The sequence below is a fragment of the Oncorhynchus clarkii genome, unplaced genomic scaffold, assembly GCF_045791955.1.
Source record: "Oncorhynchus clarkii lewisi isolate Uvic-CL-2024 unplaced genomic scaffold, UVic_Ocla_1.0 unplaced_contig_565_pilon_pilon, whole genome shotgun sequence".
NCBI classification, from domain to species: Eukaryota; Metazoa; Chordata; class Actinopteri; order Salmoniformes; family Salmonidae; genus Oncorhynchus; species Oncorhynchus clarkii.
The window spans coordinates 158,252-172,716 of NW_027260841.1; the positions used below are offsets into that span (position 1 = coordinate 158,252).

Sequence of the window (14,465 nt, forward strand, 5' to 3'; positions counted from 1 at the left end):
TAAGTAATGACCCTCATGAAAGTCATCAGAATGACCCCTGACCTCTGACTCCACCTTGTCCTCCAGGTGAGATCGCCCTGCTGCTGAACAGGCCGCGGGCGGCCACAGTGGTGGCCCGGGGACCCCTGAAGTGTGTGAAGCTGGACCGGCCCCGCTTCGAACGGGTTCTGGGGCCCTGCTCGGAGATCCTAAAGAGGAACATCCAGAGATACAACAGCTTCATCTCTCTCACCGTGTGAGGGGCCACCGGGGGCCAGGAACTGTTAGGTCTCTACGCACCCCAATACGTCCCTCCATCCAAGGTGTGTTTTAGTGTGATTTTTTTTTCCTTTGATTTTTTTTGGGAAAAATGACTGATTTACAGTTCATGGGGGTTGCCTAATCACACATGTGAAGTTTTGGAAAGATCAGACTTTTTTAACCCCTCGAAACAGCCCCTGAGACACCAGTTATGGCACTTCCGGTTGGCACAGGAAGCTATAAATCAACACATATCCCCATTGGGGTATGCTGTTACAGAATCCACATTTTAACCAGGTAGGAATTCCTGTTATCTGTGGATCAAAAAACACTGTTTTACCTGTTAATGCCACACAAGGTTAGGCTTGTACATCGGGAGGACCTTAGGAACATTCATGTGGTGGTTAGGAAGCAAATGACTGTTCACTTTTCATGGTCGTTGCGCTTAGACCGAGCGAGCACCAGGATACTGTGAACTAGTCTGGAGAACCTGTTCAACACATTGCAAATGCACAAAAGTCAACTAGCAAGTCAGTGTCCATCAGTCAATTAGATGTCATTATGACACCAAACCCACTTTTTACTACTCATTTAGAAGCCAACTATCACATATGTCAGAGCAGTCCCACACACATAATAAAAGGTAAAACACATAGTTACGTTCTAGCTGCGGGTCCAGTTCGGACATTAGGCGACCACCGATCCGAGTTTCGGCTCGATAGGTCATTTGGCGTCCGAGAAAAACCCTAATTGGTGCTGAAAATCCACTTTTTTCCATGCCTTCCTACGGGGTCCTGAGCTATCGGACAGAAACGTTGGGGTCCGTCTCTATGGGCCGAGCCGGTTTCAATGCACCTAGCCTTGCGTCTCTGGACTTTTCTAAACGTCGTCCAAAATGAATTGAAGGTATTGCAAATGTACGAGGCTGTTTCTCGGTCCGAGAACCGTCTAGAGCCACGTAACTCACCACGCACCATCGGGAGGTCTAGAACAGGTTTCTAAAGTTTCGGAACTCTAGGTCTGACGGTTCTTTTTTAGCTCGAACAAAGCTAACTATTGCAGCCACTGTCTGTCTCTACGCACCCCAATACGTCCCTCCATTCAAGTTGTGTTTTAGTGTGATTTTTTTTTCCTTTGTAATGACCCTCATGAAAGTCATCAGAATGACCCCTGACCTCTGACTCCACCTTGTCCTCCAGGTGAGATCGCCCTGCTGCTGAACAGGCCGCGGGCGGCCACAGTGGTGGCCCGGGGACCCCTGAAGTGTGTGAAGCTGGACCGGCCCCGCTTCGAACGGGTTCTGGGGCCCTGCTCGGAGATCCTAAAGAGGAACATCCAGAGATACAACAGCTTCATCTCTCTCACCGTGTGAGGGGCCACCGGGGGCCAAATGGGGAGGGAAAGGTGCGGATGGGTGGGGCAGGGGGGTTCCGGTGACAGGGCTTCTTCCTGCCTTTTTTTCATTTGGCTCTGTTCTTCTAATTCTGATCTTCTTCTTCTCCTTCACTTTGACCTGTCCTGTCTCTGTAGCTTTATTTAAATGAACAAGGAAACATGTGGGATGAATGTGGCGAGGACGGACAGACAGTGTGGATGTACTTTAAATGGCTCATATATTACAGGGGTCATATATGTTTACTGAATACGATACATGCTTGGAGAACGCAATGAATGGAGGTAGATTGCACTTGTATGTATTTTATGAGGTAAACTATAACAGGGGAGGGGTGGGGTAATTCAGGAAGGGAAGTCATGAATTCAGGAAGTGATGTCATGTTTACGTACAGCGATGGAGGAAGTTGGGTGTCTTTGCGCGCTGGTTGTAGTTTTTTGCCTTTTCGCTTTAGGGTCCTGGTCGTTGGTCCGTGGTTGCCATTTCTACGTCAAATCAACCCACTACCTGATGACACAGGCCTTTGTTACCTAAAAACTAGAGGTAGACTTTTATTCTTGTCTGTTTCATTGATCTCAATGCTTTTTAACTGTGCTTGTGTTGCTGGTACGAATGACGATGGGGTGTTTGTTAGAAGTTATATTTTGAATAGGGGTTTTATTGATGGATGCTGCAAATGTGCCATGTGAAGGAGTGTGGCTTTTATTTTGTAAAGATACCTCCATTCTGATGTTTTATCTGAATCTGAATCTGTAAATTGTTCCAAAGGCGCAATAGTGTTTGTTAGATTAACACACACACACACACACACACACACTCTCAAACACATAACACACAGACACGGTCACACACTAACACACACACATGCACATGTACACACACATACACAAACACACGTTCTGACATACACTCATACAGGTGGATATACACACACACACACACACACACACACACACACACACACACACACACTCTCTCAGGACTATAAATTCATAATACAAATGTCTTACACTGGATGCTTTTTCAGCTGATTTTGGTCTGTGTTAAATTGATTGGTGAGATCATTTTCCATCACTTTACAGTTCTTAGCTTTTGGTGAATACAGCAGTTTGATTAACTTGTTTTGATGATGTTGATTTAAATGTTATTATAAATGTTTAAACCAGAGAAATAGACAAAGTTATGTTATTCTCTTTCTAAGTCATTGGAGATTGTGATCTCTATCTCGATTCAAAGTTGCACAATAATTGACCAATGGCAGATGATGTCCAATGGAGCTGACCTATAGAACAGCATCTTTCTGTATTCCACACTCTCATTGGTTCTCATCATATTATTCCATCCTTTTCAGCAAATAAATACAAGCTTCTGAACTCCACTGGTTTCTGTCTTTGTGTTTGCCATATATTTGAACTGTGCTGTTTCACTAAAGTTCTCAACCTAGAAACACTTTACAGACTGTATGTTTTACATCAGTTATCTTGTTGTTTTTAGTCCCACTGGTTTCACTGGTTCTTGGTTTCACTGGTTCTTGGTTTCACTGGTTCTTGGTTTCACTGGTTCTAGGTTTTACTGGTTCTAGGTTTTACTGGAAATAGTTTTTCTGTCGCTCTTCCATTAATTGTTTGTTCTCTACTAGTGTTTCAATGAAATATAGATCATAGTCGGTCTCACATTCCTTCTCATCTCTTACCCTGTCGGCATGTCCTGCATCCTCATTTCTTGATTAGGTCTTGTTCTCTTTTGCTTTTTATGGCTCTCACTCCGCTCTCTCCTCCCACTCCTCCCACCTCTTCCCCTCATTCTCCTACCCACCTACCCTTCCTCTCTCTCCTCCACTCTCTCCATCCCTCTTTTTCTTTCTCCCTCTCTTACCCCCTCCCACTCCTCCACCTCTTCCCCTCATTCTCCTACCCACATACTCTTCCTCTCTCTCCTCCACCTCTTCCCCTCATTCTCCTACCCACCTACCCTTCCTCTCTCTCCTCCACCTCTTCCCCTCATTCTCCTACCCACCTACCCTTCCTCTCTCTCCTCCACCTCTTCCCCTCATCCTCCTACCCGCCTACCCTTCCTCTCTCTCCTCCACCTCTTCCCCTCATCCTCCTACCCGCCTACCCTTCCTCTCTCTCCTCCACTCTCTAAGCCATGTGTCGGTCATCCGTCAGTGTATAGCGGGACGTCAGGATTCCTCACAGCTAGTTTCCACTCTGCTGTGTGGAGTAAAGCTGAAGCCTTGACACATTCCTCCCCATCTTAAAGCCTGCTAAATCAACTGAGGAATGTGGCCTGCACTGAACCAACACCGTTTAGCCCCCCTCACACACAACCACCTGCATGTATGTGAGTGTGCACACAGACACGTTGATAGACACACACATTCATACACACAAACGCATGCTTGCAGACACACACATTCACACCATAAACACACCCACATTCATTTAAATACACACACGCACACACACACACACACACACACACACACCCGCCCTGTCTTAGCTGCATACAAAGACACAGAAACACACACACACTGTCCTGCATACACACAGGCACACCACAGCAATCCCAGTGATTATCAGAGGCTCCTGTCAGAACAGCTAGGTTGTGTTTATGTCCCAACATCACCACACTCTCCTCCAGGCCCCAGAGCAACACACAGTACATCTCTACAGTTCACATTATTTCTCCTCTCCTTTCTCCTCTTCCTTCCATTTTTGTTTCCAGTTTTCTGATTCACACTTTATTTCTAGTCGTCCACGTAATTCTTTCTCCCTCATTCCCTTGCCTCGTCACCTCTCACAGTAGCAGAGACGGATGACGAGGTCAGTAGAGGGTCATGTAATAATTGAGGGTTTTCTCATTTTTTTATAGAGACACAACTCACAAACACAAATCAAGCAAATAATACAGTGTTTCAATGCATGTACTGTATGTATGGTGTTGAAGAACAGAATCATTCAGGCCCTGATGAATTCCTCATTATATACGTTCCTCCTTCAAACAGGTAGTCTAACGTTTCACCGTCACCTTCAACATCTCTTCAAACAGGTAGTCTAACGTTTCACCTTCAACATCTCTTCAAACAGGTAGTCTAACGTTTCACCTTCAACATCTCTTCAAACAGGTAGTCTAACGTTTCACCTTCAACATCTCTTCAAACAGGTAGTCTAACGTTTCACCTTCACCTTCAACATCTCTTCAAACAGGTAGTCTAACGTTTCACCTTCAACATCTCTTCAAACAGGTAGTCTAACGTTTCACCGTCACCTTCAACATCTTCCACAGACCGGTGGACACAGCTCAACACTCCAACCCAGAGTGGTTATCTAACCAGAGGTGATGAGCTGTGTCTGACCTGTGTCTTGGTCTATGTAGAGTCCACAGCACCTGATCTGGCTTCCACCCTGGAACTCTGTGAGTGGGCCTGACCTTCATAAAGGCTGAAGTTGGCACTGCTATCAGGGTGCTATGACGAAGCATAACCTGCTTGGACCCCACTGGCTGTGGGCCAGGGTGTAATCAGAGCTGTATTCATAAAGTGTCTCAGGGTAGGAGTGCTGATCTGGTATCAGGTCCCCCCTGCCCAAATAATCGTATCATTATATTATCTAAACTGTAAAACTAATCCTAGATCATATTCCGAGACTTGTGTGAATACGGGCCCAGGACACATGCATGCACACACACACAAACACACACACTATACATACACTCTCTCTCTCTCTCTCTCTCTCTCTCTCTCTCTCTCTCTCTCTCTCTCTCTCTCTCTCTCTCTCTCTCTCTCTCTCTCTCTCTCTCTTTCTCTCAGTATCACACACACCACCTGGATATACTGTACAGGGTGACCAAGTTCATTGCCTGAGACATATAGTGCATTCCTCCATATAGCAGTCATCCATCTACACATACCCAGGCCAGGACAGCAGCAGTTCATGCCCAGCCAAAGCTCCCCATCCCTGGGATGATGAGAACCACAGCCCCCTACAACACATCCATCCAGGACAATTGTCTCATTGAATGAATGGTAAGTGCATTGTGTACAGGAAATGGATTATGGCTTTGATTATATAGACATACATATAGCTTTAACACAGGTATCATTAGACAGTTCTGGGAACGTTACATTTGACATGGAGGAATGAGTGAAAGACCAGTTTCCCCTGATTCTTGTGGGAATGAGAGCGTTGTAAGGAGAACCCAGGCCCTCTTGTGAAAGTGTGTTTTGTTTTCCATGTTGTTTAACAGCCAAGACAAGTGTGTGTTATGTTGTACATCTAGGGAACACAGCCGGAGCCCGTTGAGGTGGGCTGTGCTGTCCCTGCTCCTCCCCTCCCCTCCTCAATCGCTCCCGTTTAGCATGAGAAAGAACTCTCCCGGGACGAGGGAAGAGAGAAATGGGGATTCGAATCATTAAACATTCCTGCCAGATTGCCACCCCCAACCGATGACCACCCTCCCTCTCTGGCAGAACAACTCTCTCTGTCTCTGTCTCTTTGTCTCTGTCTCTCTCTCTCACTTTTCTCTGCCCCTACGACCCTGTTCCTCCTTCCTTATCTCTCCCTTTTCCCCCTCCCAATCTCTTCTCTATTTCCCCCCCCCCTCTCTCTCTCCCTTTTCCCCCTCCCAATCTCTTCTCTATTTCCCCCCCCCCTCTCTCTCTCCCTTTTCCCCTCCCAATCTCTTCTCTATTTCCCCCCCCCCTCTCTCTCTCCCTTTTCCCCCTCCCAATCTCTTCTCTATTTCCCCCCCCCCCTCTCTCTCTCCCTTTTCCCCTCCCAATCTCTTCTCTATTCCCCCCCCCTCTCTCTCTCCCTTTTCCCCTCCCAATCTCTTCTCTATTTCCCCCCCTCTCTCTCTCCCTTTTCCCCTCCCAATCTATTCTCTATTTCCCCCCTCTCTCTCTCCTTTTCTCCCTCCCAATCTCTTCTCTATTTCCCCCCCTCTCTCTCTCTCCCTTTTCCCCTCCCAATCTATTCTCTATTTCCCCCCTCTCTCTCTCCTTTTCTCCCTCCCAATCTCTTCTCTATTTCCCCCCTCTCTCTCTCTCCCTTTTCCCCTCCCAATCTCTCTCTCTATTTCCCCTCCCAATCTCTCTCTATTTCCTCTCTCTCCTTTTCTCCCTCCCAATCTCTTCTCTATTCCCCCCCTCTCTCTCTCTCCCTTTCCCCTCCCAATCTATTCTCTATTTCCCCCCTCTCTCTCTCCTTTTCTCCCTCCCAATCTCTTCTCTATTTCCCCCCCTCTCTCTCTCTCCCTTTTCCCCTCCCAATCTATTCTCTATTTCCCCCCTCTCTCTCTCCTTTTCTCCCTCCCAATCTCTTCTCTATTTCCCCCCCTCTCTCTCTCTCCCTTTTCCCCTCCCAATCTCTTCTCTATTTCCCCCCCTCTCTCTCTCCCTTTCCCCCTCCCAATCTCTTCTCTATTTCTCCCCCCTCTCTCTCTCCCTTTTCCCCTCCCAATCTCTTCTCTACCCCCCCCCCCCTCTCTCTTTCTCCCCTCTCCCCCACCCTCTCTTCCTCCTCCTTCCTTCCATCTCTCTCCCTGTTCCCCTCCCATGGACCACTATGGACCCAGAGCTCACGGTGGCATTCCCACACTGGGGCATCTTTGTGCCTGTGAATGGGGAGGGACACGACTCCAATGGCACTTGTCGGTCACAAAAACAAGTGGGCTGAAGGAGGACAGAGTATGAGGAGAGGAGGACAATATGAATGGAAATATCAAACTATTGCTCTTGGCCCGTATTCATAGAGCACCTCAGAGTAGGAGTGCTGATCTAGGACCAGGTCCTCCCTGTCCATGTGCTCTTATTCTTGATGATTTAAATACATCTCAGAGTAGGAGTGCTGATCTAGGACCAGGTCCTCCCTGTCCATGTGCTCTTATTCATTATGATTTAAATACATCTCAGAGTAGGAGTGCTGATCTAGGACCAGGTCCTCCCTGTCCATGTGCTCTTATTCATTATGATTTAAATACATCTCAGAGTAGGAGTGCTGACCTAGGACCAGGTCCTCCCTGTCCATGTGCTCTTATTCATGAGGATCTAAATGGTGAAAGTGTTCCTGCAGTACAGTATATCAGCACATATAGGTCAAGACTTTGTGTCAGGTTCTGTCTGAGCATTTTCTCTGTGGGAGAACCTCCAACAGCTACAACATTATGTAAGGCTGGTATTGGTGCAGCATTGCTTGGTTCTGAAGAGGGTAAGACTAAAGCAGCTCCTAGATCAGATCTGACATGATTACAGTTTTTTTGCAATTGCTGACACACTTGTTGCAGAATTTGGCTCATACACACAAGCCAAATAAGACACAACACTTGGAGATAAACATCTCACAACTATGTCAAAATACAACTCTGCAATCAAAACCAAACAATCCTTTTTCAAAATAGCATTTTTTGCAACAAAATGATACACACATGCACCATTTGAATAACTCTTTCAAAGCAGCAACACATTGATGTACTTCATACAAAACACTGCTGTCTTTCGTACTCTGTAAACCTTTTGACTGTTCTCATACAGGCTGCTGTGAAAGATTGTTCCAGTACAGTACATCTAGTCACATTTCAATCAACACAACAATAGAAAGGCTTCAGAAAACAATATATATACAGCTTATTTTTGCCATTGCAGGTTTTTACAACAACAAAACACAAAGAAAAGTAGAATTACAGTACAGTAATCAATACAATATGTTACTGTAAACTCACAGAAACAAAAATTATTACAGTAAAATTACAGTGTAATGGTAAACGAAAAATAGTAATGTAAGGGATTGTAAGGGATGGGGTGGATGGTTTATGGATCCCACCTTCTGTTAGGGTCTGGCCACATCACCTCATCCACATCACAAGCAATGTCATCCCTGGCTAGGCAACAGGGAAAATATCTCCTTGCGTGCCATATCCAACACGGGACAGACCCCACCTCAATGTCTCTGCATGCCTCTCCCCTTGCTTACAGAAGAGGCCTGCGGGCCTGTGGTTGGCCAAGATGAAAATAATACCTCAACCGGTTTGAGAAATGGGGAGTAAGGGGGCAAGTGTACAACTGTGAAGTTGTGGTTGGTGAACCAGTCCCTGACCAGAGCAGCCCGGTAGAAACTAACATTATCCCAGATGACAACAAACCTGGGCTGCTCTGGTCCGTCCTGTACAACTGTGAAGTTGTGGTTGGTGAACCAGTCCCTGACCAGAGCAGCCCGGTAGAAACTAACATTATCCCACATGACAACAAACCTGGGCTGCTCTGGTCCGTCCTGTACAACTGTGAAGTTGTGGTTGGTGAACCAGTCCCTGACCAGAGCAGCCCGGTAGAAACTAACATTATCCCACATGTCAACAAACCTGGGCTGCTCTGGTCCGTCCTGTACAACTGTGAAGTTGTGGTTGGTGAACCAGTCCCTGACCAGAGCAGCCCGGTAGAAACTAACATTATCCCACATTCAATCAAGCTTTATTTATACTGCACATTTCAGACAATGCAATGTCCTTCACAGGAAAGAACGAATAAAAAACAATAAAAGTTTAAATATTTACTACACTACAAACATATGATAAAAAACAAGAAAAATAACTTTATATAACCAAGATATGAGACTGTGTGTGTGTGTGTGTGTGTCTGTGTGTCTGTGTGTGTTGTGTGTGTGTGTGTGTGCAGATGTCTAGTTGTTGCATCTCTTAAACCAGACACAGCATCCTCGGTCTCGTGAGAAGATGTTTTATTTGGTTGCTCAGTTTTAGCTCTGGCACAGACTAGTGAACACAGCCCCCGGGCCTGCGATCCAAGCCCCCTCTGTCTTTCTCTCTCACTATCTTTTGTTTCTAGCCCTCCTCTCCTCCTGTACTTTTTTCCCATAGCAGTCATCCTCTGCACCCCTCTGTCCCTTGTCTGGAAGACCCAGGCTAATTAAAATGCTTGCCACCAGATTCACCGCCATGACCCAGAGAAGGGAGGGGGACCTGGGGCTATAGACCCCAGAGAAGGAAGTGGGACATGGGGCTAGAGAGACCAGAGAAGGGAGGGGAACCAGGGGCTAGAGAGACCCACAACCCCTTGAAAGAAGTTAACCCCCAACCGTCTCTCCTAATGACCAGTCCTTTGATATGGTCATCCAGCTGGTCTGGCTCTAAAGGCTGAGGTGGGTTACCATGTTAGTGACCTGCCAGGCCAATCCCACTCTCAGGTCAGAGATGAGCTTAGCCTGGCTGGACCTCAGACATCTCCGCCTGGTTCCCATACTCTTATTCTGTTTTTTTTTTAATCCTGACCTGACGACGTCAGAGTTCAACACCCAGGCAGGGGTCACAGGTGATTGAGCATTGGATTGGCTGATGCAATTGGGAGGAGTTTAGGGATGGGGGGGTCCAGACAGGGCGGTCTGTGGGGATGGAAAACCAAAGACCAGACCAGATCAGGAGACCAGGTCAGGAGATCAACCACAAGTTTCAGTTCAGCAGTCCACCCCCAGCTCAGCGGTCCACCCCCAGCTCAGCAGTCCACCCCCAGCTCAGCAGTCCACCCCCAGTTCAGCGGTCCACCCCCAGCTCAGCGGTTGGTTTGAGATGACAGTCGTCCCAGAGTGAATGTGGGATTGAGTTGGTAGTTCTAATGCATGTTTAAAATTGTGGTGGATGACACTATGATGCAAATGGACTCATGACCCGGTCTGAGATCAGATTGTAGTGTCTGTAGAGTTGGACTCTGTACAGCTGAGGACTTCATGACCCGGTCTGAGATCAGACTGTAGTGTCTGTAGAGATGGACTCTGTACAGCTGAGGACTTCATGACCTGGTCTGAGATCAGACTGTAGTGTCTGTAGAGATGAGAGACAGTAGAGAGGCTATCATGTTGAGAGTTGAACGTTTTTTGAACATGATCCTGGAAACTTCACTTGAAAACTTGAGTCCCCCGACGATGACTAACGTCTCAAGCATCGGAATGAGTGAGATGAAAAAGAAGAGGAAGAAAGAAAGGAGGAAGATAGCATCTGTTTGTTTTTCTCTCTTTCTTTCCCAAGCTTGTTATCGTTCCTCATTTCCTGCTGGACGACAAGTAAATAATTCACATGTTCTGCATGTTCAACACTGGGATGTGTGTGTTAGTGTGTGTGTGTGTTAGTGTGTGTGCCTGTGTGTGTGTGGGTGCGTGGGTGCATGCAGGACCAAATTGAACCCAACCACCCCCCTCTGTGTGTGTGTGGGTGCGTGCGTGGGTGGGTGCAAGTTTTGTGCGTGCATGCAGAACCAAATTGAACCCAACTACCCCCCTCTGTGCCTTGGTTGACTTCTGTCAGAGAAATGTCTTTATAAACTGTCCCACAAGTCATCTAGAAACCATGGAGGGAGAGATGGGGAGAGCGAGTGAGAGAGGGGGAGAGACAAGACCTCTTCTTTGAGGCAGGAAAATGAGGTCATCATTCTGAATTGTGAGATGTTCCCAATGCACCATGCTGGATTCACATGACTCTGCACATTCCTGCCCACATACAGTGCAATGTGCATGTATGCAGAGACACACACATATCCCCCCCCCCCCAATCCACTCCAGTCCCCAGGGGAGACAGCCAAGGGATTGTCTCAATCAGTCTTTCATTGTAACCCTGGAGTTCCTACTCTCTCAGGGACAGAGAGAGGATTGACAGTTTAACCATAGATCATAACAGTGCTCAGACAGTGGTCAAAAATCACCTCTTTAGGAGATGGTAGAGAAATGAAGCAGACCTGGGTTCAAATACTATTTGAAGTCATTTAAAATACTATTTCTGTGCTTGATAGCCTGTGACAATAAAACCAATAGAAAAGTCCTGAAAGTGTAAATCAGATATCTCTCAGATGGTCGACGAACAGGGTTAACTTCTGCATCAGCACATGACTAGCTGGCACAACTGGGGGCGGCCATGGAAGAGGTTATTTACAGTTTTCAGTGTCTCAAGCATCCCCGGGAGGCGCTGCATCCTACTAGCGGAGGATACTCTACAACCAGCCTTCCCAGTGAGCCAGCCCAACAGATCATTCAGCAACCCGCTCAGGTCAGCGTTGCCCGTTATCCCTCCCAGAGAAATATGATGGTACCCTATCCAAATGCCGTGTCTTCCTACTTCAGTGCTCCCTTTATTTTACACACCAGATGGGAGCCCCCACCACCGAGAGGTGTAAGGTTGCCACGGTTATTTCTCTGCTGACAGGGTGGGCATTGCAATGGGCTAAGGCCGTCTGGGAGAGAGGAGCTAAATTCCTATGAGGGGTTCATGGCACTGTTTAAATGTATTTTCGCTCAGTCCAATCATCGGGAGAATATCCCCTTCATCACCAGTGCACCAGTTCACAAGAACATCCTCGGCCTCCCTTAGCTTCAATGCCATAAACCCACCATTTATTTCATGGTCGAGGATGAGAATCACAGACTGGTCACCTGAATGCCGGAGGACCCGCTTCCCTGTTCCCTGTGGTTCCATGTCGGTTGTGAGTCCTTTGTTTGCCCTTCAGCCCAACATCCCGTAGGTATAACAGGATCTGAGAGAGGAATTCTCCAAGACCCGGACACCTGTCTCCCTCCTCATCATCCCTGGGACTGTGCCATTGACCTGCTTGCTGATGCAACACCTCCGCACAGATGCATCTACCCTCTGTCTGTGCCTGAGCTCCAACAGGGGTTCATCCGCACGTCCACTTCTCCTGCGTTCAGCTAGTTTAATCTTTGTGGCCAAGAAGGATGGAGGATTACGCCCTTGCATTGATTACAGAGGACTCCATGAAATTACCAATGAAGTATTGGTACCGCTTACCGTTGGTGCCATCGAGCAGCTCCGTGGGGCCCCGTTCTTCACCAAACTGGACCTACGGAGTGCCTATAATCTCATCCTGGAGGGGGATGAGTGGAAGACGGCGTTCAGCACAATGTCTGCTCACTACGAGTACTTGGTCATGCCCTTTGGCTTAGCCAATGCTCCGTCAGTGTTCCAGAAATTTGTTAATAAGGTGTTCAGGGACATGCTCGGACGCCAGGTGATCGTATATATTGACATCTTGATCTACTCAGTTTATCTGGAGGATCACATCACACACATTGGAGCAGTCCTGGAACGCTTCCTGGCCCATCACCTGTTCGACAAAGTGTCAAATTGTCTATTCCATCAGAGGGTGGTCTCCTTCTTGGGTTACCAAATCCGCCCGCAGGGAGTGAAGACGGATGACAAGAAGGTAGATGCAGTCAGGTCATGGCCAGTCCCAACAATGGTTTTTGGGGTTTGCCAACTTCTACCGTCGTTTCATCAGGAATTTCAGCTCTGTTGCCGCTCCTCCCACATCTCTCCTTAAGGGGGGCCCCCGTAGGTTGGTGTGGGGTCCATCAGCCAACGAGGCGTTCCGTCTTCTCAAGGGTCGTTTCACCTCTGCCCCAGTGCTGAAACATCCAGATCCCACAATATCCTTTGTGGGTGAGGTGGACGCTTCCGAGGTAGGCGCGGGGGAAGTTTTGTCTCAACGACAGGGGAACCCACAGAAGTTGTACCCATGTGCGTTTTATTCTAAGAAACTGTCCCCTGCAGAGCGGAGCTATGATGTCGGTGATCGGGACCTCCTGGTGGTGAAGTTGGCATTAGAGGAGTATAGACACTGGCTGGAAGGCGCCAAGGAACCATTCATCATCCTCACCGACCACAGGAAGCTGGAGTACATTAGGAAAAGCGAGGAGGCTGAATCCGCGCCAAGCAAGGGGGGCGCTTTTCTTCACAAGGTTTAACTTCACGCTAACCTATCGCTCAAAGAACACAAAGGTCGATGCCTGGTCCCGCCTCTACGATTCGGGAGAGGGCCCTGTCCTGAGTGAGCCAAAAATCCCATCCTCCCGAGTCGTAGCTCCTGTGGTCTGTGAGGGAGATGTGGAGATCCGCCAGGCTCTGGAGAGGGAGCCTGCACCCCTGAACTGTCCTCCCGTACGCATCTACGTTCCCACAGGGATAAGGGATCGGCTGCTGACCTGGGCACACACAGCTGTCTCAGGACATCCAGGTATTTCTCACTCCATCGCTGAGAAGTACTGGTGACCCACCATGATGCAGGATGTCAGTCGATATGTCAACTCCTGTTCCGTATGTGCCTAAAAAAAGTCTCCCCGGAATGCTCCAGCAGGGAAGCTCCTACCATTTCCCATGCCTCAGCGACCTTGGTCTCATCTATCCATTGACTTTGTAACCAATCTCCCCTCCTCTGACAGGTTTCACCACCATTCTTTGAGGTAGTGGATAGATTTTCTAAGTCATGTCATTTAGTTCCTCTTCCTGGTCTCCCCACTGCTCTCTAGATCGCTGAGGCACTCGTCCAGCAGGTCTTCCAGCATTATGGCCTTCCGGAGGACATTGTCTCTGACCGTGCCTCCAATTCAAATCAGTTTGACGGCCTTCATGGAGAAGCTCGGGGTCACGGTCAGCCTCACTTCCAGGTACCAGCCTCAGTCCAATGGGCAGGTGGAGAGGATGAACCAGGATGTTCCTGAGGAGTAACTGTCTGGACCGGCAGGGTGAGTGGGCACAATTCCTTCCATGGGCAGAGTATGCCTAGAATTCTCTGCATCACTCCACTGGGTTGACTCCCAGTGTGTTCTGGGTTTTCAGATGGCCCTGGCTCCGTGGACTCCGGGCCAGACTGAGGCTCCTGCGGTTGAGTGGTTCCGGCGCGCAGAACAAGTGTGGAGCGACGCTCACGTGAGACTCCATCGTCGAAAAGAACAGGCAGACCGCCATCACAGTGAGACCCCTGTGTTCTATCCTGGAGATTGTGTCTGACTCTCTACCAGGAACTTCCCACTCTGCCTGCCCTGCA

General features: G+C 48.1%; 1 protein-coding gene across 2 annotated transcripts in view; it reads left to right on the forward strand.

Annotated features, from left to right (window-relative positions):
- LOC139401891 (protein kinase, cAMP-dependent, regulatory, type I, beta) overlaps nucleotides 1-3,011 on the forward strand; it is a gene marked incomplete at its 5' end in the record, with an annotated part of 159,596 nt that extends 156,585 nt beyond the window's left edge. The window contains 1 exon segment of one of the 2 annotated variants that reach the window (XM_071145894.1): nucleotides 1,440-3,011. In XM_071145894.1, the coding sequence (XP_071001995.1) occupies nucleotides 1,440-1,612 (173 nt within the window). 2 annotated transcript variants of the gene reach the window in all.
- Nucleotides 3,012-14,465: the final 11,454 nt, after the last annotated feature.